We start from the raw sequence: 24,464 nt of genomic DNA on the forward strand, positions 1-24,464 counted from the left end.
TTTATATTGGAAATTAATTTTTTTTATTAGAGGGACCGTAGTTGCGCGAAGCCGTACACGTTCAGACCAATATTTTCAATGTGTGCAAAACTCTTGGGCCGCGATTTAAATAATCTACTGAGGATTTTTAGACTAGAGTGTCTTCTATACAATATCAATAATTCAAGCTCCTTCTGGCTCCAGATTGGAAGCTGCAATTTTTTATTTGTGAGACCGCAGTTGCGTGAAGCCGTTCATGTTCAGACCAACAATTTCAAAGCGCGCAATAATCAGAATTTCGTGAGATTTAAATGAGCTTTTCAGGAATTTTGTATTCAAGTATCTAGAAGTATCTTCGTTGCTCAGTGCAGCAAGAAATTATTTCTACGACAGGCTAAAATCGGGAACAACTACACGTAGTTGCTGCGAAAAACTCTGGATTCTCGCAATAAAATTAAAGAGGTAACCGAGTCGAGAAACTCAAACAAAACTGGCACTATCCGACCGATTGCAGTAAATAATACATATCTACTTTCAACCGTTTATAAATTAAAGTAGAATTGAAGTTGCTCCCATTTTATATGATTTATTGCGCTATTAAAGAGGCAAGCGACCATTTGCTATGCGGAAAATGTCTGTTTAATTTTATAATTTTGTACTGAACAACTACTGATTAATAATATTGTGTCGAACATTGGTAATTCTGCATTGTTTTCGACCACACAGATGCGACAGAATTGGCCTGACCCTGCCATCAACGGCCGTTAACCTACTTCGCAAACATTTTACAAGAAAAATGTACCGCTTGGCGTTGTGCTGCCATTAAACCATCTAATATTCCGTAAAGCCAGTCATTTTTTACTGCAGATACGATCTCTTCAGCGTCCAGCTATTGTTGGCTTCAAATTGGATTTTTCCTCGGTGTTTGTTTATACTTTAAGCGGAATTGATTGGTTCGATAGGCCTCGTAATGAAACACAGTGGATGGCTGGAAAATTGACCGGAAACAAGAATATTGAAGAATTATCTCTAGAATTGATGAAAACGCCAGTTCCTTGATGGATAAAAATCAGGTCAATATTCAATAGTATCGATCGCATCACGCTTCTGCTATATTTGTATGTTGTAATCGGCAACTTTCATTTTTATTTCTATCGAGGAAATCAGAACAGCCACAACCATCCAGGTGATAATTTAATTAGCAGCTTTTACATGTAGTATGTGTCGAAACATGAATGAAACTTTTGTGCAAGTTCTCTATTCACTTAGATCGCATTCTTCGCACAAAAAAATTGGTTTCTTCGACATGTAACTGAATTACGTTCGGTTACCAAATACTAGAGGAATTTCTGAACTTGCTTATGTCGATTAATAAGTTCAGCAGCATTGAGTCATTGCGCGTAACAATGTTAAAGAGTGTGGAACAGTTCATACAATAGAATTTTTTGGGATTTTTTGCAAAGCTCTATAGTACATTTTTTTAGTTCTCAAATTTTGGGCAAAATCCTAGTGCTACGCTACTGAATTTTTCAACACTGGCGTTTAACGAAGCGGCATTTACATATTATTAAAAGGCACGATAAAGTGTTAATTTTTCCGGTAAACTGTCTGCAATTTGCGTTTCCCATAACTTTCATTTTCCTGATGAATCCATCCGGTGTTCGATATTTGTCGCGTTCAATAAAACTGCGCTCCTTTCGCACCGAGAATATAAATCGGCAAACAGGTGAACAGAAAGTAGCCAATGGAACCAATCCAATTACCAGCACCAGTTCGCCATCAATATACGAACCTTTATGGCATTGGCCAGTCCTTGAAAAACTCTGCCAAAGGAAAAACTGCACGTTTGTGAAACACAGCGCTATCAGAAAAGAAACAAGGTGGTACAGAGTAAATACCAGAGACCGTAAGCGGTACCGCAATCGGTTTGGCGGGCGCGCGTTTGGAATCGCGTGTCGAAGCAAAAGTCGACTTGGTACTGCTTTCAGCAAGGTTCTTGCAGTATGGTTGGGAAAGTGTTGTTGGTACCAATACCCAATAGGTGGAACTTACGAATGCTAGCTTGGCTCAATTCTAATTAGCTGAAGACGCGGCCTTTCAAGCTAATTACGTTTCACAGGTTTTCTAGCAGCAAAAAACTGTTTTTTTTAGTCAAAATGTTCCATTTTTTGCTTAGATTGTTCATCTCTTCTCACTTCGATTCCATGCAATTTAAGGGCGTTTGGGCACTTAAAAGTCGGCCTGATAAAAGTTTTATTAATCTTGGCCCGATAGATGGTTAGTTTCAGATGTAAATAATGTTAGTTTTATCTAAAAGAACTTTTTGGTAAAGAAAAACGGAATAGTCAAAATTCTCTTTTGAAGCCAAATGCACAATAAACATTCTGAGACAAAATGCACAAGAAAAAGGTTTTGAAAGCATGAATCCGCCTCAACTATATAGAATTTAGGTATATTTTACTAGCTATGAGTGTCGACAAGACTACGTATTTTACGGTAAAAGCGCTGCAACTAAAGGACAAGGAAAAAATTAAGGAAAAATTTTCAATCAAAACATGCATTTATTCATTACCAAGTCGAGTCAATCAATTTAAATTTTTTTCTCAAAAACGACGCGCCAAAAAAACTTTATTTGCCAAATTGAACAGAAATGGGGAAACTACTGTTTAATTTCCAAAAAATCAATGGCGAATCATTTTTTGTATAATGTTATTCAGAAAAATGCCTGTACCTGCGCCACTGGTGGAGCTGAAACCCACATTGCATAGATTGTTGCAAACACAGATAAAAACAGCTAAGGTTGAAGCTGGCCAAGTCAAAATAACTTGTAGTAGTAAAACCTCCAATTACCGAACACCCTGTGTATAATTTAAATAATCAGTAGGTTTCTAGCGCGAGTGTTCATGCAACTCATACAATAGCTTTTGAAAAAAAACCCTCACAAAAAAAAATCAACCATAGATAGAAATACGTACGTTTTATATTGCCATTAAAACTGTCCGCTCTTGAATGAATAATACTCAACTTTTTAGTTAATTTATATTCTTTATTAATTATTAATTAAATGAAATAGCGGTGGTTCACAAATCGTTCCTAATTCAACAGTTGTTTAATATCGTGCAGCCTGCACTTAATTTCAGGCTGATTGTCTGACGACAACTTGGCTGAAATGTCGGCAAAAATCGCTGTAACATTTGCCAGTTCGTCTGTTATGTTTTTCTGTTTGAGTTTAGTGGCCATGCAAAAGATGATATTCAGCACCTCCTTTCTCATTTTCGTCTGCTTTGATTCACCTGAGGAGTTTGTTAGCGATGATATAAATTCTGGCTTGAAAAATCAGAAATACTTACGTAACACCAAAGTGATGGTCTGTAAGAACTGATTGACGACAATCCCTAGGTTGGTCTTTTCAACAGCCGACATTTGCTCGCTAGTTTTTTGCAGTAAATAGAGCTTGTTCACGAAACTGTACAAAGCCACCAAAATGCTGTTTTGAATCGGTCTGCTGACTGTAGGCAGAGCTTCTACACAATGCTGCATGTATATGGTCCAGTATTTTTCTTGAGTCTGTGGGCTGTTCTCCGGCCACGTTTTGCCTGAAATCCAGACACATCAGTTGAAAATGTTTTCAGCAAATCGCGCTCTATTCACCCAGGCACTCGTAAGCGGCTATTTTCAAGCTCAGCTCGTTCTCCCTGTTCTTAGCCTGCTCTTCCTCCGGATCTTCTTGTCTGGTGCTATCTAGAATGAGTTTCAGTATTTCATAAACGTCTTCAAATACATCCACTTCCAGTGAAGAAACGACATCCCCCAGGCATTCCAAGGCGGCGATTTTGTAGGCCACTTCTTGTTTGCGAGACTCGCGGCAGATCGCCTGGGTGATTGTGGCAATTTTCGTGGGCTTTTGGGCCTTTAGCGAGTCCCTAAAAGATATTCTAAATTAGCTGGACGAATTAAACTGGCAGAAAATTCGGCTGATTGAAAGTTCCTGAAGAAATGAAGCTTCAGTGGTAGAGGAGAACCACAATCAAAGTGGCAAAAACTGAAGGTAAACTTGCAATAGAGAGTTACGAATGGACACTGAGTCAGGAAATTGTGGCAATCCACTCACTTGCAATGCGTACAAATGCTGCATAAAGCCTTCAGCAGTTTGTCCTTTCCTTTCCAAGTTTTGCCTGTTAGACCTGCCAGCAGAATAGTCAGCAAAGCGTTGCTGTGTTGGAGCTTCAAGGTGGAGCCCAATTTGCTTGCTACAGTCGTCACTGCATTAGCTGCCTGATAAATGGAACAATTTCATCAAAACCAAACCTGCCCGGATTCAAAATTATGCGGAGTCGTACTTACCTGTGCTTTAACGGTCCACGATGCAGATTCCAAGGCAGTTTTCAACATTTCACAAATCGGCTCGATGTTGTGCCGTATTCCGCTTTCAGTGCCTGGCAATATTTCGAGCTTTATTCATGAATGCACACGAGAATTATTTCCAAGCTCACCCGGGCTGTGTTCAGACCAGATTTCCACCCATAGGTCCAGAGTATGTTGAGTCTCTGGTGATTTTTCCGCATGTGTAGCGAAAAACACCAAAGGCATTACGGCTGTCGAGTACGTCTTGATCACGTCCTGATTATGAATGCCTATGGACTGAATGGTGCAGGCAATGGCCCATCTAATTGAATCGTCTGAAACAATAATGCCTTAATAAGTAATTTTCTAGATACGATCCATTTACGTACCCTCTCTTTCAAAGTACCACATTCGCAATTTGGTGAATAATTTCTCCAGGCTCGAAGGTTTGCATACCGAAACCAAGTGACCGATAGCGGAGGCATTGTGCTTTCGTATGGCCGAATTTCGATCTGTTAACCCAGTCACTAAAGTGGACAAAATCTTGCCAGCAAATGGCTCAAGGTCTGCTCCTAGCTGGACTACCAGCAACGTGATAAAATGCGCACAAGCTACTCTCGTACCCAAACCCACAGAGGATTTAATCAGCTCCAAGACTTTGGGCACTAATTCGTCTAACATGGAGCTATCGGCGTACCGTAAGCTCTGAAAATCCAAGCCTTAAAACGGCGTTCTAAGCGGCGAGTTCAGTTGGTTACCTTTGATACAGTCTCGGTAGTAAAATGGGACTTTGCTATCGAAGCTCTGGCACTATCAATCGCTTCTTGCATCTCGGTTCGGGCCCCCATCATAGTGCTGAAATAGGAGAGCTTGGCAGACTCCAGCTCGCCGGTCGCTTGCAATAGCGCAGGAATCAGCTTTGGTAAAAACGGCTTTATCTGATCCCCGGCTGAATTGACTAGCTCGGACACAGTTTGCAAACTAAAAATCAGTTTCTTAGGAGTTTCAAAGGAAACTGCGATATCCGCGTTTTACCTAACAATCCGAATCTCGGACACCGTGTGCGTTATTCCAGTGTTGAGCAGAATGGGCAATATTGCTTCCATCATTTTCACCCCGGCTTTTCCTTGCTTTGAATCAGTTCCGCGAATACACAGCTGAAATGAAGCTTGAAAATGCACTTTTAATGTTTAGTTTGAAATAAAACCAACCTTGCTTAGTACTCGTGCGGTTTTATTGGCACTTATTCTTGTTGCTTCGTGATGGTCGTCCATAACCCGGAACAGTTTGCTCCACAATTCGTCCATGTAATCAACTAGAAAAACACTTTAAAACCCCCATTTTTCTTAGGCTGTTGATTACTACCGGCGTCGTGTATGGTGCGATGAGCAGATCCTTTGAGGACATCTTGCAAAGCTAGACAACACGACTGTCGAACTCTATACTGCGCCGAGTTGATGTTCGCTAATAAATCCTTCAAAATCTCGTGATAGTATGTATCCAACTAAAAAATATACGATTAGTGAACCGTGTGGAAAAGGTATTTCCACGTAGCTACCGTGGTTTGTGGATCGGTGACTAAAACTTTCCAAATATTGGTCATGGAGTCGTGAATGTTTGGCGTCGGGTCGAACTGATACCTACCAAAGGATATAAGTTAAAAAAATAAAACAATTCAGAATCAGGGGGCCTTACCGGAACAATTTGGGCACGATTTCTGGCATCAGTGTCTTCAGGTCTTCGCCGCACTTCTGAGCGATGCTGGAAAATCCGAAAGCCGCCCCCTTTTTCGAATTCCACATGGCGTTGTGATTGGCCAGATGCATAAACTTGTAAATCAAATCTGGCTTGTTCAGGTCGGACGCTAGCGAACACAGCTCCTTGTAGGTGGTCAGATTCTCTCTAAAAAATCACATGAATTCAACTAACTAACGCAATTTGTTCAGATGTTATTTACCCGGACGGCGCTGAGCCAAGCTGCCCTTCTTCGAACAGTTTCGTATCGCTGGTTACTTGCGCCACGTGCCTGGTGCCTAAAGTTAACTGATTAACCAACGCAGTTAACAGTTCCTCGGACTTGAACGAGTCGTAAATTACGCACAGGCCCTTCGAAGCCACGTCTTGCACAATATCTAATCGAGTATGAGAAAAGATCAGCGAATATTCGTTATCTAAAGAAGGGTTGATTATACCGTTATTTTCGCACAGCAGTTTCATGAACGTGTTCTGGATAATCTGGAGTCGTTTGGAAATTGGTTCTCTTTTCCCACAACCTGCAACCAATCGAGTCATCTCATGAATAAATCGAGTATTCCAGATATATCATAAGAGGTGGATATTTTGGGGCCCACACTTTTTTTGCATTAGAATTGGGTGATTCAAGTGCGGATTTTGCGGTAGCTAATTTCAGGCTGAACCCAACTGATGAGAGCTAATAGGCTCGAAGCCGGTCCAAACTTGCACTATCTTACATGATTTCTTGTTCGGATGTTACCGGCCAAATTCTTGTCTTTAAAAATAAAATCGCTCTCAGCAATCAGAATTTATCGAGTTCCAAAGCTGGTACAAATTTGTCGGGTAATTTTAATTTTGTAAAATAGTTTCTATTCGATTTGATCAGTCGGAATTCTAACTAGACAATGACTGAAATTATTTGAGAAGAAGTATTTTATAACAATGAGACTGTGAAAATATAATCAGTATAGAATAAGTATATAAAGAAAAACCCGAATTTTAATCTAGAAATAATTAACCGAAAAATCACATTTTCCAACAAATCGCAAAAATCAAAAATCCCCTGATAAAGCAACTTTTAACAACAATTTAACCGACTTCGTATCTCTTCGGAAGAAGATTAAAACTTTTTTTAAGCTTCACTTTAACTTCAGGAAGAAAACAAGTGTCGAAAAACTCGGTTATTTCATGAAAATCGTTCACTTACCATTCAAGACGGCTAGAAGCCATATACATGAAGCCTGTTTTGAATTGGGATGTGGCTGAGCAGCTAACTTGAGTAGATCATCCAAAAACATCTCTAAATTTTCATCTATGACCGGATCTGTACTATTGACCGAATATTCATCTGGGGGAATTTGCCAAGCATCGCGCGCTTCAGGGGACGAAACCGTTTGGCAGCACATTAGCAGCGATTCTCCTATCGTGAAGTGAACTTCTACATCCTTGGTCTAAAGAAAATGCCGGTTCAGTTAGAGAAGCCCCACGGAATCAATCACTTACTTCTTTAGCAGTGTTTAATAAACCTTCCATCACAATTTTTGTGTGTACGAATTTCTCACCAACGCACATCAGACCTAGAGATCTGGCCGCTTTCTCGCGAATCTAAAATGTTCAGCCGCGTTAGATGGTAATCGAGTGCTGAAAGTTTCTTGCTTACTTTAACCGCTAGTTTACTATTGTTCATAATATCCAATAATTGTTGAACCAGTTCGAACTTTGTTATGGCCACTGCTGGCTTTTTGGGGTTGGGACTGCCATCATCTGGATATTTTCCATTATCCAATGGTAGACTTGTGACGCGAGCGATAAGGCCAATACTAGTGATGGCTGCTCCCACCAGAAGCACGTTCTTATGCTTAACGAATGGAGCTAGGAATAAGTGAAAAACTTAATGGTTGCTGCTCTAAATCTCTCTCAAACTGAGTGCACTCACCAATTGCTAGAAGGGAATCTTTAACTAAGGCCTTGTTACCGAAACTGTCGCCCAGTCGTTTTTTGTATAACGTTTGCATCTCTAGGCAGTTGCCGATGGCCAATAAGGCGCCGTGTTGGGTTTCTAGATGGTTTTTAGCGGTGTGTTCTAGAAATCCCCAGCAATTCAAACCTTGCACTATTAAAACCTTCTCTCCGAAATTTCGGAACTCACCTATCAGACCTCTTACCGCGCCATCGAAATTTTCAGAATTCCCTTTTAATGGCAACACCAGCGCATACAAAACCGCTACATACCCTCTAATATCCTCTTTCAAGTTGCCGAGCTGAGCCTGCATCCAAAGCATATTGGCATCAGTAATCAAAGTGTGCAGGTTGGGCACACACCCCAACAGCTCAATCAAGCAAGACAAAGATTCCGCACCTGCAGATTAATTGTTGGAAAATTCCCAAGGCAACTCACTTAGAGCTCACCTGGTTGAGCCAGTAAGCTGGTCATTACCATCTCAAGGTACAGATCGAGTAGCTCTTTGCCCTCTTTGCCATTGTAAACATTCAATATTGCCTCAGATATTTTTGGCGTATGTTCACATGGATGCTTAAGAACCGTTCTAGATATCGGAATATCCAGGTTTCGAAAAAGACATAGGCGCAGGTACAGGAGGATCTAAAAAATCACACGAGGCTAAAGTATCCCTGAAAAACTCAGTGAACTGCACCTCTAAATAAACATTAATGTTGAAAGGTATCGCATGGCCTCCGACGTGTACTATGTTTTTCTTCTCGGTCATTATGGTAGTCGCCACATTCTGGACGTGCTTGATCATGTCCACAAACGAAGGCATTCCATTTTTATTAATCAAACTGGCCATTTCGAACTCGTTCTGGCGAGTGGTGCCGTAGATCGATTTGAAGGCCTCTTGGCTGACATCGCCTTCCCTGAATCATTATTAAATTTGCGCTTTTAACATTTTCAACTAATCCCAAATTACCTGTCGCCAATTGCAATCAGTAACAAAAGCTTTGAGGGGACATGATCGGGCGGAAATATTGTGGTCAGTGTCCGAACGCAGCAAAACCTCACCATAGAGTCATCAGAAACGAGTTTCACCCTAATCAGTGCTATGATTAGATTCAGGCGCCCGTCTTTATCCAGTTCATCGGGTAAATTGTCGTATTTATAAGCCTGGATGAGATTTAGCATCCCTTAAAACAAGCAAAGTGATACAATTGTACAGACACTGCGGTGAGTCAAAGCACTACCTTCTCTAACTTGGATCTTGAAATTTGTGTTGGCCGACTCTAGATTATTAAAATACGTTTCAAGTAGGAGAACATTGCCAAAGACGGTGTGCGGAAATTTCTGGACTAAAAGGCCCATGGCCACATAGGCCTGAGCCTGATGTTCGAGCTCCCCCTCCTTAATCAGCTTCGTCAATCCGGACACCAAAATAGGAGCAACTTTTCCTAAAGAGTCACCTACACTACTGCAATAACGGCGTCAATATGCGCCGATCGAATCATCCTTCTACCTTACTTACTATCTGATTAAATTCACCGTGAAATTGAGCGCCAGTGATTTCAATTTGTTATTGGTGTTAGTCCCATATAAACTGTCGAAAATTATCTGCAAGCTCATAGGAAAGACGAACCCTGCCTCTTGCACTCTGCACAGATAAGCTAGAAGTTTCAGTCTAATTCTGGTTCCGGCTGCGACCTTCGTTTGCCCCGGTTTATTGGACTTTAGCCCTAGGAATAGGAGGAATATTGGTTGGGAGATATGCGGAGAACTCCAATCCACAGATCTACAACAAATCAATTATGAAGTTTTTTTTCCTGTCGTAATAATAGTCGCTAACTGACCCTGCCACCTTTTTCAGTTCCATATCAGCAAAGTTCGCAACTTCAAATCGGGTATCGGATGCAGCTACTATAAAGTGAAGCAGTATATCATCAGCCTTAAATATGCCATGAGAAAGAAACTTTACAATGCCCAGTTTGATCTAAAAAATTATGCGCAATTAGTGATTGAACAGACTCAGAATCTGGCATCGGTCTACCGATTCGAATTCTTCCGGTTTGAACGAATTGTTTGCGGTGATTCGTTTAAAGGAATTCTCACTCATGCCAGGCGGCACTGGGATGGTAATAGAATTTGCACCACTCGATGCTGCTTCCTGGGATTGCAGAGTAAGAGAACTGAAATAATCCAATGATTAAATCCATGTTAAAACAAGTCCCCAAGATGTGAATCTGGATGTTTGCTCAGAATCATGGAATAAAACTTGAAAAAAATGTTCTCAAGGGTTTATTTGTGACTCAGAAAAAGCAGAGAGATATTTTTAGCAACGAAAATTCCTTGCAAACCAACTTAATAGTAGAATCATCTGCCCAATTTTTTATTTATTGTCAGATAGTCCAAATATATTATTTAGTTAATGTTGTCGCAACGGAAGCTTGTGAAAGGTGAATGTATTTTATCTACATATGTATGGGCAATTTATAGTAATACAAACGCCTGATTGAAGCTTTTTGGAAGTAATTAACTCATTGCAATAAATAAAAAGAAATATGACTAAAATATAAATTTTAAACATTGACTAGAAATGCACACTAGACGGAGGTGGCGTTTCTCAATAATTATTCCGATACTCTCAACCGTTTCCAAGATGTAAACTCTTAAACTTCGGGCAGACTTAAAAATACCTGTAAGGTAGTAGAATCGCATCCAACAAAATGTCCAGAAAAAGCTTAGTCACTTCTGGGCTTTTACTGAATCCAAAGAAATCCCGTATTTTCTCTGGTTCAGTTGGAACTTTCACCTTTCCCAACAGAGGAACAATCAGCAACAGCAAACTATCTAAATGAGAGGTTGGCTTGTCTCTCAAAGCGGTAATCATGACTGGCACCAGTTCCACTTGCTTTTCAATAGATAGGCGAGGGAATCCGGACCGCAAATATATAATGGTAAAATTCTGGAAATGTTGAAAATTGTACATTTGCTGTCCAGGCTCAGACAAGGTGATTAGTTACATTCACAAATGATGACGCCCCTAGGTATCCATATTGAGTGAGCAATGCTTCCACAGGCAATTGGACATTTGATCTAGCTTTAATTCTCTTGTTTATGTGTATCAACAGTTCCATGACCTATAAAGTGGTGAAGGCAAATTTGCTTTATCATTCCCACTGTGATGATTAGGCCTCTCACCTTCTTTCTAACGTTTTCATGTTCCGAAGATAGTTCAAGTAGCACGGGAACCAGGAATTTGGATATAACACTTTCCAACTGTTCGTCTGATTCTGCAGAGCCCAAACGTAAGAAGACTCTTTCTAAGAGCACTAAAACGATTAATTGGTGTGTTAGAAATCATACCAAGTCCTGCTTAATAATCGACACTTATAGTTGGGTCTAAGAAAGGTAGTTTTATGTGGAGGAACCTACTTAATTCTTCACCAGTTTGATCCATGACTAAACTGTTTTCAAAATTGGGGCTTCGCGAATTTAATGGTTATGTTTTGTGTTTCGACGTTACTTTGATTAGGCGCGTCATAAATTCGATGTTGCCTTTTTCCTGTTCATACAGTAAAGCCTAGACCAGAAATTTTCTGGTTTGCCAGTCTCTTGCGTCCGAACTTGAGAAAATACCCCTCTGATAGGTAATATATTTGCTAATCGCTTTTCTTAGTGAGGTTTCTTGGGAAAATGCAGTCTCCCAAAAAAAACTCGCGAAACTTCTATGCAGTGATCCATTTTTCCGTTCTTAGAAAAAAATGTTCATACCGCCAAGGACAGTGCCAACAGCAATAGGACAGCAAAATAAATAACAAGGTTTTGCTTCTGAAATAAATATTTCTTCTCTTATTATCATCATATATTCACAATATTTTTTCAATTTATTTTAATGTAAACTTTTTATTCAGCCTTTTTCGCGGGAATGCCGGTTTATAAGCCACGCCAGTAGGGTTTGGTAAAGAAGAAGTGATCGATCGGCTAGCATTACTGAACAGAAAGAAGCAGATTCCTCAATCCTTCAGTTCGCGTCAAGCAAAATGGTTGGTATTTGGTTTTCTTTAACTGGATTTATCTTCATTTATCTCAATTATTTTATTTAATCATTTATCCTGCAATGTCGTGAAATTCATATTTGGTGTAGTACTAATGGTTGCAGGAGATATTTTAATAATTCCACTTATAAGGAATAGTTGTGAAATAAACATAACCCCAGTTCGTTGGTGTTTTAAGTATAACTAATAATTTCATATATAGTAAGTAGAAGTGTTTTTTTTTAGACGAAGGGTACGTCCAGCTTTGGTAAGCGTCGCAACAAGACCCACACTCTATGCAGAAGGTGTGGAAGATCGTCTTACCACATTCAAAAGTCACAATGTGCACAATGCGGATACCCTTCCGTTAAACTTCGCTCCTGTAAGTATAAAATCAGTGTGTTCATATCTGTACATTGAGTATGATACCAGCTAAAATTCTAAAGAAAAATGTTCGAGAAAAGTTTCGGTACCTTCAAAAATATATACACAAGCATTAATAAAAAAGTGAGCACATGCTTTCGATCTTTTAACCCAAGCAAACCGTGTTGAATGTCATCTCATCATCAAAAAGTTTCCTTAACTATCATCATATCGATGAAAGCACATTCTTTTAAAAAGGTTTTTTCTCGATTTTTTTGTTGTGCTTAGGGAGCGTTGCCACCCAGCGCTCGCTTTAAAATTCCTGTTATCGTAAGGTTTGATGATAAAAAGATTGGGCTCTTTCCCTAAAAATTTCTCCAGGCATTGGGGGACAAACAATTCAAAAATTGTAATTTTTTCATAAATTCTTGTGATTTGATTTGATTGACCCACAGTATAATGCTTTTTTTTGTAACACAGACAACTGGTCAGTGAAGGCAAAGAGGAGGAAGACCACCGGAACCGGCCGTCTTCGTCACTTAAAAATCGTCCGCAGGCGATTTAAGAATGGGTTCAGGGAAGGTGTGAAGCCCGCCCCGAAAAAATCAACGTAAGCAGGGTTTACGTTGTGATTTTTTTGGGTTGGTAATAACTAACCCAAAGAGTTAATCAGTAATAAATTTAAGCTGAAATAAAAAAACCCTTTCATTGATCCTAGTAGTATTGAATTATTTTAATGTTGAATAATACTCTGTTGAATTTTAAAGTTTTACTCCTGCAATAACTCCAACAGTGTCACTGTTCGTTACAAAACTTAAAAATAACTGAACCCTAAGGTATAGAAATAAAGTATATTGGATTATTAAGATTAAATGAGAACTTAACAGTACACAGGAAAAGAATAACAATCGTAAGAACCTATAGCAGTTTACACATGTTGGCCTATTAACTAGTTTCCACAGATCATTACTGTTATTTTCGTGGTTGAACTTAACCACCGACGCGGATAAGAAAAATACGTTCTTTACCTCTACGAAAAAAACACCATCTGTCTGGTTTAATAGCTTTCAATCACCCACAAAGCAAGTTAGGTGAATCACACTGTGGTTTTTTCGTAATTAAAAATTTCTATAACTAAACTTAAGAATACACATCGTAGGGCTTATGTTTAATGATAAAAAAAAATTACAGTCACAGGATTTCGTCCAGTTATATGCATTCACAAATATCATTACGATATGAGTCAACGCATATCGTTTGCAGTAATACAATATAAGAATGGTTCTTGATTGAACTTTTTGTTACTATGATGAATTTAAGACGCCCATTAGCATTCGGATTTTATACATGGCAAGTTGCCGTTTAATGCTCTATTTAATTGTAATAGCAGGCTAAACGGCGAACTCGAACAGTGTTTAGGTAGACCAGGACTGGTCTAGAAAATCGCATCGCACTATAAATGAGACAAGTTTTTTCCATCTGGAGGAACTCCTCTGTTAAATTAACAATGGAATCTTAATGTGGAAATTGAATATGCACATCTAAAGTACCGTGTATACCAAAAAAATATAAAACACGAAAAGAATAACAATGTTTAACCAGTCCCAGCGATTCGCGTTTCAACCGTTCGAACTTTGAAGCTGGACCTGTGACGATACAATCGTTAGTTAATGTTAATCTTAAGTTTGAAGCATGTTGTCAAAATAACTTACGCTTAAAGCGTAAGGAATAGAAGTGGTTGTTATACTAATTAAATAAAGACAGCCCGATTTGCAGTCACACTCACAGTTCTCGCTCTCTTTCACACATATTTTTGTTAACTCCGGGACGAAAACATTTTGAAAAATTGGGAGTGATGTAATGTTTTTACCGATACAGACACACCTTATGCATAATTGTTCAACTTTGCAAATCTCCACTACCCCAAAAACTATCAAAATTAAAAAATGTATTGTAATGTATGCTCACTTACAACGAAAAGAAACCGTTTAGTAACTAATAACTTCTAAGAATTTATTTTTTACAATAAACGTGGCAGGATCCGCACTTTGATCATTCGATTGAAGAGGGCACGAACAACCGCTGAATGAACGGGTTTTGTACAGCGTTGCATAATATGAAGAATGCATATCAACAAAGGTATGATCGCAAACGAATTATCATAGTGAAACCAAAAACGAGATCCTTTAACCAACGTGGATGGTTGGCGTTTGCCCAGTCGATGCGTTGGTACGACACGGCGTTTCTTGTATTAACGATTGCCTATAACAAAAAAAATAAAACATTAACGTATCAGATCCAGTATTGTTTATGAAGTTAATCAATAAAAGTGGGGCGGGTTAGCACAGGCAATTGTCGAATGCAAGTACACGCTGTTGTCAATGAGTAATTGATTTTAGTTTTTGCGCTGAAGTTAAATCTCTCGAGTTTAGACGTGGACGTTCACAAATGTTTCGTTTTGAAAAAACAGGAAAAATGTTGCTCAATAATACAGGCACTTCCTTCTGGGGGCTGTTATTAATTAGAAGCTGCTGATTCTGTCTTAGGAACGTAAGCAAACTCGATTAATACAACAAATACTTCATGCATAATACTCACTCGCACATGTATGTTAACAAATATTACAATAATCAAACGTCAACGAAGATTTTATTAAATATTGCGTCTTTTGAAGGTGATGTCGAATTTTGCGAACGAACGTGAGAAACAAACATGAATGACAAGAAAATGAATGGAAGAAGCGATCAAAAAAATAATGTGGACTAACTTTTAAGTACAATGTAAATTGCTTTAGCTGTAGGTACCTTTAGCAGAATTTTGCTTGATCTTATCGTCGTCTTTTTTGTCACGACTCACCGTTGCTGAAAAGAAAAGGGAATTTTATTTGGGTTGTAAATAGTGCACCAACATAAAATCAAACAAGTTCATCTCATCAAGTCGAATTTGGCTAGAATATGCTTTAACGAATAGTTTCAGCAGCTCCCAGATTATGCCACGACTTCGTTGAAAACTGGAGCACAACACAATCCTTGTACCCAAACTATTGCTTAAACTGTCGTACATTTAAATTTCGCTTTGCCGAACAATTTTCCAAAGAAACAAATCCACAACAGGCTGTTGATAATTCTAACTTAACTTACTCGGTTGAGCCGCAACCGCAGCAGAAGTTGGCGGTACTGGCATTGAAACCATTGGCCCGACAAGAGGAACTCCAGTCTTCTGTTTCAGCAGGGTCCAGTCGAAAGTGTAATCATATTGATGATTCAAAGTGCGGAATAGAATGCGGAACAGTTGGCGCAGATACATGTAGTCGGGCGGTTCTTCAAAGCGTAATCCACGGCAATAATTTAGGTACATCGAAAATTCCGCTGGAAAACCCTAGAAAAATTTTTTTATGTAATTTCTGAAAAGAAGATTAGCGGGTGAACGAAACTCCATTATAAAAACAACCCGAAAAGTTGTTAAATGGGATTTGACGCGCAACTCAAACCTTTTTTATAACAATTTGTTCGAGGACTTAGTTCTTATGAACTTATCAACTCTGCGAATTGATTAGCGACTTGGAGCGTGTGCCTCGATTGCTGTTGTAATTAAAATATATCTTTTTTTTTGAATAAAAGGATGACAGACCCCTTCGAGTGCGAACAGAAATTAAGAAACTTATAAGAAAGTGAGAAAAAAGCAAGTGCGTGGTGGCGGAATAAAATTGGGGTATTCCCATTGTAGTGGTACTATGATGGAAAGCGAGCATTTCCCTTACTGATAAATTGGGATGGTTTAGAACAGTAACAAGTCCAGTGGGATGATTTTGACGCCCACCGCATTTTATCGTTTATTTATACCGATGCCATTTCTTCATCAGATTCATTTAAAAATCGTTGCACAATTCTCGCTTTATGTGTTGTTTATGCTCCGTCATGCTGCAAACACATGCTTGCTCGTAATTACAATGGCACATTTTCAAAAAGCGAAATTTTTCTTGAGGAAATTGCAAATGTCGTTGACTTTAAAATTGCTTAATAAAAATATGAATTAAAAAACGTATTTTTTATAACTCATCAACTCACGACCGGCGGGAATTGGGTCTTCCCTTCCAACCAGAAATGCATCGTCTGGCAAATATACAACACTTTCGCAGTATTTCTGGGCATATAATTCAGCTGGTTTTCTAGGACTTTTTATGATTCCTCATTCAACTAATAACATGTTGACTTTTTCGTTCTGCGAGCACTTTTCAATGTTAATTTAATTTTTACAGATGCGACATTGCTTATTGTTTTCAAATGCTAAAATTATCCTTACTGAATACCATTTAACAACGTCGTTCCGTATGTTTTCCGTGTTTTAAAATAGACCTGAGGCATTCGAGTTTAGCTCTTCGCATCCACACAAATTATACTTACTTTGCAAAGTACTTCTACTGGAGTTGACATCTTTTTCTCGCTAATCTTTTCGTATTTTTGTTTTTTTGTAGCTGCTTTCAGACCTTGCCAAGGCAAACAACCGCGATTGAAGTACATCAGTACATATCCCAATGATTCCATGTCGTCTCGTCTTGACTGTTCGATACCCAAATGAGCATTAATCGATGCGTACCTGAAGGAATCGAGGTAAATGACTGGAAATCGATGAGCTTAAATCGTCCTTACCTGGCAGTTCCAGTCAAGTTTTTATCTTCCCTGTAGAGAATGTGCTGGCGCGTGCGGGAATCTCGATACTTCTTGGCCAGACCAAAGTCGATTAGAAATAGTTTATTGCAATGACGCCCGATGCCCATTAGAAAATTGTCCGGCTTAATGTCTCGATGGATAAACGACTTGCAATGTACATATTCTATACGGCCTATCATCTGGTCGGCGAGCATGAGGACTGTTTTGATGGTAAAACGGCGCGAGCAGAAATTGAACAGATCTTCGAGAGATGGTCCCAACAGATCCATGACGAGGACGTTGTGGTCTTTTTCCTGGCCATAGTATCTGAAACAATCAATATTTTATTTATTGCAAAAGCAGATGCAATCAACAAGGAGTTGGAATTGATACGGGAAACACGTGTTTAATTGCAGGATAAGTTACCGCCTCTATACGTTGAGAATACGTCCATAAACTTAGCAGGTTTTGTCCAAAGTTGAATGCTAAATGAATGTGTAGGATGATTGCCAAAGGTCGAACGCGAAACATGATATATTTTCATTTTACTTGAGAATGAACTGAGAGCTTCAGTAACGGCCCACAAAAGATTTTTTCTGCCCGACCTAATCCAATCATTTCCACTTTCCAAAGTTCTAATACAGTTTCGAGGTTTAGTCGAAGGTGTAAATTTTTCCGCAAAACCGCTTATATAAAGATTCTATTGCTCACAATTCACAAAAGAATCTCTTGTTGAATTGCAAAAGTTCAAAACTTCCAAGCAAAAACCCCCGATATTTACTTCTGTGTAAAAAGTAATGCCGTCGCTTTTAGATTGCATGAAATAATATTACTTCAATGGGTTAATTTTCTACGATGAATCAAAGTTGCCGCATTTGTTCATTGTAGACGATTAAAATATGGAAGTGGCCATTTTTGGCAACTTTTACGCATTTCCGATGAAATCTTTAAGGCAAGTAGCGCAGTGCACTCAGGGAATCCTTAAAATAGCTTGATGGAAACAGCTATGGTACTTTAATTAGACTAGAACCGAACTGTTTGAAATAGTCGTCGATTTGAAAATAAATATCTAGCAAAACGTGTGTTGGAAAACATTTGCTGAAGTGAATTTATTTAGTACCTACCACTGCACAACGTTGATAGTAATTTGAAATTAACGATGCGGCCTTTACGATCGTTTTCAATGGTTGCGGTTGTTTCTATAACGGGATTTGGATCGATGGAAAAACAAAAGCCTGTTTTTTTCAAATTGCCAACGTTTTGCCACATTTATTTAGGCCAGCGGCAGACTAAATAAAAGGCAAAACGTCCGCAACATAAAAAATCAGGCTTTGTTTTACATTGATCCAAATTCAATTAAAACATACGTATTTTTGTGTTTTTGACCCGTTCGACTCAAATAAAGAGTCCATTATTTCATCGACCGCACAAAGATGTGACAAAAAGATCCAGATAACCGTAAATGTTTCAGAAACGGTTCATGTTTCCAGTTACAAGAGGAAACTTATTTCTATCGATAACCAGCAACTGAAACCGACCCATATTCCAAGTGGACCTTAGGAGTAAAATTGCTTTCACGAATAGTTTCAGAGCGACAAACTGGTTGCATGCGACGACCTCCATTTCAACGGTGTGCGGGTGTTGAAATGAGGACAAAGAAACGGAATTAACTGAAACTTAGGCCCACTGTTCCTCATAGCATTCGGCTCGAGTGCAAGAGAGACACAAACAACGGTGTTGCTTAATATTATCAAAACATGTCCACCATGCTAAAACAAAAATTAGGAGAAAAGCAACAGGATTCCATTGGGGAAAATCAATTCAAATTATCGATCAACTCAACGTGTGCACGTGACGCGGATACCTTCACGTGGCATCGTGCACGTCGAGTTATTTACGTATTGAAATCAGGTTGTAAACAGATACGCTGCTTGTACAGGAAAAGAACTTTCGTGTTGGTTAATGCTTGAATTGAAAACGGCTGAAAATTTGTTCAGAAGACATAACAAGTAGTTATTGAGGTTTAATCAATGCCAAGCCAGTTTTATCATACTGATACCAATAACTGTTTTCCAATGAAGCTAAAGCTAATCTCGACAGTTAGTAGAACAATGGACGATGTGTATGACTGGAAGAAAATATATGTTATCAGGTAGCCAATAATCGATTCGAAGGTTGCGCATGCATCCAGATTAAACGCGATACGCTTTGCTTGCGTCACTTTTTATTACCAAAGTCATTCTTTAACTAAACCGATTTTTAAGAATAGAAATGTTAATTGCAAACAACTTTATGCAACAATGGTTCAGCCCTCAGCACAATCTGCAAGAAAATCAACACTATCGAACTTTAAGACCGGTCGAGCTAAGCGCTCTCGACTTTACCGTTGCGGCTGGAAGCGACAACAAAAAGTTGCATTACAAGTTACCAGTCACTAAAACAAGCAGGGCCTAAACTCTGAACACCATCATCAACCCAACAACTTCAGGGCTTAGTTGATTTAATTCGGCATTAAATTTCGCTTTTAATTACGTTGAGAAAAGGTAGATTGACAAAACATTTGCCAATCTACTCGAATTTCATCAACATCGTTATACAGTTCTAGAACATGTAATAGATCCCACTGATTGGCTTCCAAAAATAAACCAAGGACTGAAAGCGCGACCCTGATCATAAAAAAAATTGCGAGTCATACAAAAACCCACTAGTAAGAAACGACTGTTCCTAGTCTTTGTTATAACCAGGCAATTTGTGTTGTAACTTGAAGCAATCTAAGTTAATCATCACTTCTAGTCAAATAAATTACCTTCATGCCGCAAGGACCCGGTTGGGGAAGAATCAAGTACGAAAAGTGTCTAGGGCTTGGCCTTAAAATTAATTATATGACACAGTTGTTGAAGAAAGGTGATAAACCACAACGATTAGTGAGTTATTGGGGCTTAACGAAGTGAAACCCATTTAGCACATTTAGCTTAAATACAGTCACTGTGTTCAATTCGCTATTGTCATGGCTGTTGTTCTATTGTATAACATCTGTAACCTTCAATACAATCACCATTCTTCTATTTCCAAGCCACATCCGAAGGCAAATTTCGCGGATTTTTAAACAAAAAATTGATTTTTTCTATTGCGGATGCAAAAAAGAATTAGGACGATGTTCTCGATTCAGATGATGATTAAATACATTAGATTCTCGCCACAGCATACCTGATGTGTGGAATTCCTATGCCTCCATGAAGAATCCTGTAGAGTTTGCTCTCATATAGGAGTTGAGGGTGTCTTGCCCTAATGGCTTCAAGTTTAACTGCTACTTCCTGAAAAAAATCATGAACCAAATAATCTACTATTTCCGAAGCTAGACCGTCATGAACAAGAACGGTTGTTTTTTTGGAAAAACTATTTGGAATTCATGGGATAGGATCTTCTGCTTTTAGATTACCTTCTCAACTTTTTCTTGCAAATTCAGACATTAGTTAACCCATGGTGTAATAATGAAAAATTTTGGCCAACCCCACAATAGCTTGAATCATTTCTCTATACGTGAATACTCTGACCGTTTAAATAGGTAAAACACAATTTTAACGCAGCTAAAACTGCGTACACAATCTAAAAATTCAGTGTCTAATTAATGATTACAAAAACGCAATTGAAAATGTTTTCGTTTAACTGACTATGAAGCATTTAAATCAATATTAACGTCCACGCCTTAATGATCAAATATTTGGAAACAATACTCAAGAAGTTGTCAAGCGAGTCACTTGATTCATGAATTTTTGGGCGAAAATCTACCCACCTTTCAAGATATTTATCAGTCCAAACCCCGAGTTGACGAAAAGCTCCCACAATATCAAGTTGGAAAGTTCAAATGCTCATAGATCTAAAACCGGTTAATTTGAAACATGGAATCAGCGATGCCAGTAGAGCTTGTTTTATCGCATAAATTATATAAATTTTTCCTAAGAGAAAACTTACGCCTGAAAGAGCAACTTCAAAAATCCAAAGCTCATTAAAAAGCTTCTCAATAAATTGGCTGAGAATGAATCGACACTGAAACGTTTTCCACTTATAGAACGCACTTTGCCCCACAAAATATACTCGAAATTATATTTAAAACTTCACTGCTTTCTGAAAAAATAAACGTCAAACTTAAGCGTGCACAAACAACCACGAAATTATATCGCAAAGTAATACTAAAACTGATGAATTGAAAATAGCCCGATAATGACTCAAAACAGTCTATGGCTACCAAAATTCATACAAGTCACCGGATTGATTTCTGAAGAAATAAATGTTGCAAGAATGCGTCAAAATCGAAACTTTCCATTTATGGAGCAGTTTTGCCATACAAATGTAGCAAATAAGTCACTTTCTAACTATGCAAGTTCCCAGGCAAATAAATGCCAAACTTCGATCTGCTTAAATAACCGCAAAAACTACATGCAATTTTGAAAAATTCTTAAAAATCGCCTGATGATGACTGATAATCTAAACATTTTCCACTTACATAATACATACAAAAGCGATTAGCGAGTTTGGCGATTCTCATATGACAAACCCCGGCCGTCAAAAATTACCTAATGGTGGCTGAAAATCGAAACTTTGTCCACTTAAAGACGAGACTTTGCGCTATAAAACGCATCCAAAATTGATTTTCTCACGTCGCAAATTACAGAGTAAATAAATAATAAACTGTGGCCTGCAAAAAAACAGCACAACAACCAGACGCGGTTTTAAACACTTGATAATGACTGAAATTAGAAACTTTTGTCACTTATAAAACAGACTTTGCACTTCAAAATACATATAAAAGCGATTTTTGCGCTTTGGGGGTTTCTAAATAAATAAATACTAAAGCCCGACCTACAAAGACAACCAATTTTTTTTTCCAATTTAAACTATCCGCTTATAGACATTGCACTATCAAACGCATCCAAAATTGACTTTCTGTGCTATACTCCGGTATTTAAACTTTTTTAGTAGATCACAATGGCGAAAAAATTACGCTTTTTATTTAATATAGTTCTGGCTTTGGCTCCAGCACGTTACCTAAAATAGGTAGACTTTCGGTGATTTAAGTGAATTAACGGGATTTTACAAGTGTTGGGTCTAAAACCACAAGTTTTCCATTTGCTTCACAAGAGATGATTAGGGATTTTCCTTGAGCTTTCTTCACGATACAATACGCACCTCAAACTAGTAAAAAATGCCAGTATTTTCATAAGATACTAGCAAAAATCGGCAAAGACAAACAGACGTTTTCGAATGTTGGAGACCTGCATTATTTTCAAAAGACCGTATTAAGTCGGCAAGGAGTTCATAGTAAGGCACAAATCTAGCAAATCTGTCTGCTAGTGACTTATTGTTTCTTAGGCAGACTGCCTATCTTTGAATTGAGTCAGCTGCGACCTGAACAAAATGGAAAGTTGACCCTTCCTTTATACTCAGTTAAGGGTCTAGACGTTGACTGTCTGACTAGAACAAAGCATCATTTTAATGCAGTTAAAATTACGCACACGCACCTGATTAACGAAATAATTAAAGATTACGAAAACGCAATCTACCTTTGAACCTAATCGACATCTTTTGTTGTCCCAATATAAAACATTTAAATGTAACTTAAGTAACATCATTCAAACGCTGGAAAATAATATTCAGCAAGAAATCAACTGAAGTTGCAGTTATTTATGGACTTGTGGGTGAAAACCAACCCACTTCCCAAAACTTTTAACCGTTCAAGCCCCGATTTGAAGAAACATGATGATACACGGCGCAAAGGGTGTTGCAATCAATAAAAAAAACTTTACAAGTTGATAGAAATTTATACTCAGAGAGAAACCACCTGATTAATTCCCACAATATCAGTTTGGGGAGAAAACTTTAAATGCTCACAGTTCCGAAACCGGTTAATTTGAAACATACAAGGTGTTGAATGATGAAGACGTTGGTATTTTAAACGTCCTCTGTGTTGGTTCAACCCACACTTCTCATTCTTCTAATTTTATTACAAAAAAAACTTGAAATGATCTACGAGAGTTAGAGTGTTGGGACCCAAAATGCAAGTTTTTCCCTCATTTTACAAGGGGTGATTAGGGCTGGTATCCTTTATCTTTATAGCAAACCTACACTTTCCAAATTTTACAAACTTCCGCCTTTACAAACGTGTTCGATATATATCTAAAGATCGCATTTTTGCCAAACAACCGTGTTTAAATCTACGTGCAAATTGAACTATTTTGACCAAACCGACCTGATCTCACATGGATGTCTTTATCAACCTATTGAGTTAGGTATTCATATACTTTAAAATATCAGCAAGATTTGCGAGTGAGTGATTTTTTCGTAGAAATAATCTATCTATCATTAAATTGAGTCAGCTGCGAGCTGCAAATAATGGAAACCGTTCCTTTATACTCCTTAAAGGTCCAGGCTTTACAAGATTAGGTCCTTAAAGTTGTAAGTAAATTAATGCAATTAACTGGAAAAATCGCAAACCACAGTCCAGCAAATTAGGTCTTGAATGTGGTGCAATATTGAAAAATTCTGAGAAAAAATACTGACTGTCCCTCAACTACTTTGTATCACTTCACAATATGTAAATCGGAATAAAGTACAATTTAAACACAGTTAAAGTATACATTATTGAGCTTGATTACCTGATTAATGGAATATTGAATGATCACAAAAAGCAGCCTTGAACCTAAATGTAAATTTTTATTGGTTGTTTATCTGATTATTAAACTTTTAAATGTAGATCAAGCCAAACGTTAATAAATTAAGTATAGATGTTGGTAAACAGTACGTAGTTAGTTAACTAAATGGGCAATTAATGAGGATTTTTTGGGACAAAATCGACATGGGTTTAGAAATGGTCAAGCGATCAAGGCCCGATTCGAGGCAATGTGATGAAGAAACAGGCCTCAGCGAAAAAGGCCTGGTTTAGCATAAATACTGGAATTTCAAGACGGAATTGTTGCTGGACGATGGACATGGCTGCCATTTGATGTTGTCAATGGTGAAAACCATGAAAAGAGGCCGAGAAGTCGGAAAAATTGCAAACTTAAACTACAGCGCTTTGCCTATAAATATAACAACCTTACCTCTCCATTTGTAATGTTAATACCCAAGTATATATCACCAAAGGAGCCACTACCGATTTTACGAACTAAACGATATTTGCCACCAACTATGTACTCCGGTTTTCCACCTAAATGCGAAGCCATACTTCACGATTATGGTGGACGAATCTAAAATGAATCTTGCTGAATTTAGATCGTTGAGAAGTCCAATTTCTTGCACAATAACGGGCTCCGTTCCTCTAATACGCCGACATATTTCTTTCCGATCGCTGACTTGTCTCTGTCCAATCAAATTACGCGACACGCCGCCCATCTTACGGGCCACAGTCCAACTACT

At 38.3% G+C, this 24,464-nt stretch overlaps 4 protein-coding genes and 1 long non-coding RNA gene across 8 annotated transcripts in view; 1 reads left to right on the top strand and 4 right to left on the bottom strand.

Moving 5' to 3' along the window:
* The window catches only part of LOC109537746, a 13,135-nt gene extending 11,152 nt beyond the window's left edge, over positions 1–1,983 (bottom strand). The window contains exon 1 of one of the 2 annotated variants that reach the window (XM_019904616.2): positions 1,772–1,983. The gene's annotated coding sequence lies outside the window, so the exon portion shown is untranslated. The remainder of the gene's footprint in view (positions 1–1,771) is intronic. The other variant, XM_019904617.2, reaches the window with a different exon arrangement.
* A 1,021-nt stretch (positions 1,984–3,004) lies between these two features.
* On the bottom strand, positions 3,005–11,547 carry LOC109537745 (proteasome adapter and scaffold protein ECM29). The gene is made up of 31 exons (XM_019904615.2): positions 11,438–11,547; positions 11,204–11,334; positions 11,026–11,142; positions 10,699–10,967; positions 10,053–10,191; positions 9,856–9,995; positions 9,534–9,797; positions 9,256–9,479; positions 8,985–9,198; positions 8,712–8,931; positions 8,467–8,659; positions 8,207–8,416; positions 7,994–8,140; positions 7,718–7,929; positions 7,561–7,662; positions 7,265–7,508; positions 6,516–6,596; positions 6,281–6,455; positions 6,019–6,225; positions 5,882–5,963; positions 5,689–5,827; positions 5,535–5,638; positions 5,359–5,480; positions 5,082–5,304; positions 4,713–5,028; positions 4,473–4,658; positions 4,324–4,415; positions 4,091–4,254; positions 3,631–3,902; positions 3,330–3,575; positions 3,005–3,272 (listed from the first exon to the last, which is right to left on the bottom strand). The coding sequence occupies exons 1-31, from the start codon at positions 11,460–11,462 to the stop codon at positions 3,073–3,075; spliced, it is 5,460 nt and encodes a 1,819-aa protein (XP_019760174.1). The 5' UTR covers positions 11,463–11,547; the 3' UTR covers positions 3,005–3,072.
* Positions 11,548–11,937: 390 nt separating this feature from the next.
* Positions 11,938–13,114, top strand: LOC109537749 (60S ribosomal protein L37). The gene is made up of 3 exons (XM_019904622.2): positions 11,938–12,048; positions 12,286–12,421; positions 12,883–13,114. The coding sequence occupies exons 1-3, from the start codon at positions 12,046–12,048 to the stop codon at positions 13,014–13,016; spliced, it is 273 nt and encodes a 90-aa protein (XP_019760181.1). The 5' UTR covers positions 11,938–12,045; the 3' UTR covers positions 13,017–13,114.
* Positions 13,115–13,156: 42 nt separating this feature from the next.
* Positions 13,157–24,432, bottom strand: LOC109537748 (casein kinase I). Of its 3 annotated transcripts, none has more exons than XM_019904620.2 (7): positions 24,149–24,432; positions 20,259–20,365; positions 17,052–17,378; positions 16,806–16,998; positions 15,543–15,780; positions 15,207–15,263; positions 13,157–14,664 (listed from the first exon to the last, which is right to left on the bottom strand). In XM_019904620.2, exons 1-7 carry the CDS (start codon positions 24,269–24,271, stop codon positions 14,654–14,656), a joined length of 1,056 nt encoding a protein of 351 aa, XP_019760179.1. In that variant the 5' UTR covers positions 24,272–24,432; the 3' UTR covers positions 13,157–14,653. The 3 variants fall into 3 exon arrangements, with proteins under 3 accessions (XP_019760179.1, XP_019760178.1, XP_019760180.1); XM_019904619.2 differs by having other exon boundaries at positions 15,170–15,263; XM_019904621.2 differs by lacking the exon at positions 15,207–15,263.
* Positions 20,375–23,056, bottom strand: LOC125505084. Its single transcript, XR_007281898.1, has 3 exons — positions 21,024–23,056; positions 20,845–20,928; positions 20,375–20,657 (listed from the first exon to the last, which is right to left on the bottom strand). It is a non-coding gene; the product is annotated as an uncharacterized LOC125505084 (long non-coding RNA).
* Positions 24,433–24,464: the final 32 nt, after the last annotated feature.

Source organism: Dendroctonus ponderosae, unplaced genomic scaffold (genome assembly GCF_020466585.1).
Source record: "Dendroctonus ponderosae isolate FM_Combo_2020 unplaced genomic scaffold, Dpon_F_20191213v2 Dpon_F_20191213_7, whole genome shotgun sequence".
In the NCBI taxonomy this organism is placed as follows: domain Eukaryota; kingdom Metazoa; phylum Arthropoda; class Insecta; order Coleoptera; family Curculionidae; genus Dendroctonus; species Dendroctonus ponderosae.

What these genes read in the sequence shown, in the direction of transcription:
- LOC109537749 (XM_019904622.2), top strand. An exon ending in TTCCGTTAAACTTCGCTCCT is followed by an intron (nt 12,422 to 12,882) that starts GTAAGTATAAAA and finishes TTTGTAACACAG; the next exon opens with ACAACTGGTCAGTGAAGGCA.
- LOC109537745 (XM_019904615.2), bottom strand. Translation starts at nt 11,462, where the DNA reads ATGGATCAAACTGGTGAAGAATTAA. An exon ending in GGGCGTCATCATTTGTGAAT is followed by an intron (nt 10,968 to 11,025) that starts GTAACTAATCAC and finishes CAACATTTCCAG; the next exon opens with AATTTTACCATTATATATTT. An exon ending in TATTAAACACTGCTAAAGAA is followed by an intron (nt 7,509 to 7,560) that starts GTAAGTGATTGA and finishes CATTTTCTTTAG; the next exon opens with ACCAAGGATGTAGAAGTTCA.
- LOC109537748 (XM_019904619.2), bottom strand. Translation starts at nt 24,271, where the DNA reads ATGGCTTCGCATTTAGGTGGAAAACCGGAGTACATAGTTGGTGGCAAA. An exon ending in ATAGGAATTCCACACATCAG is followed by an intron (nt 17,379 to 20,258) that starts GTATGCTGTGGC and finishes TGATTGTTTCAG; the next exon opens with ATACTATGGCCAGGAAAAAG. An exon ending in AACTTGACTGGAACTGCCAG is followed by an intron (nt 16,999 to 17,051) that starts GTAAGGACGATT and finishes CGATTCCTTCAG; the next exon opens with GTACGCATCGATTAATGCTC.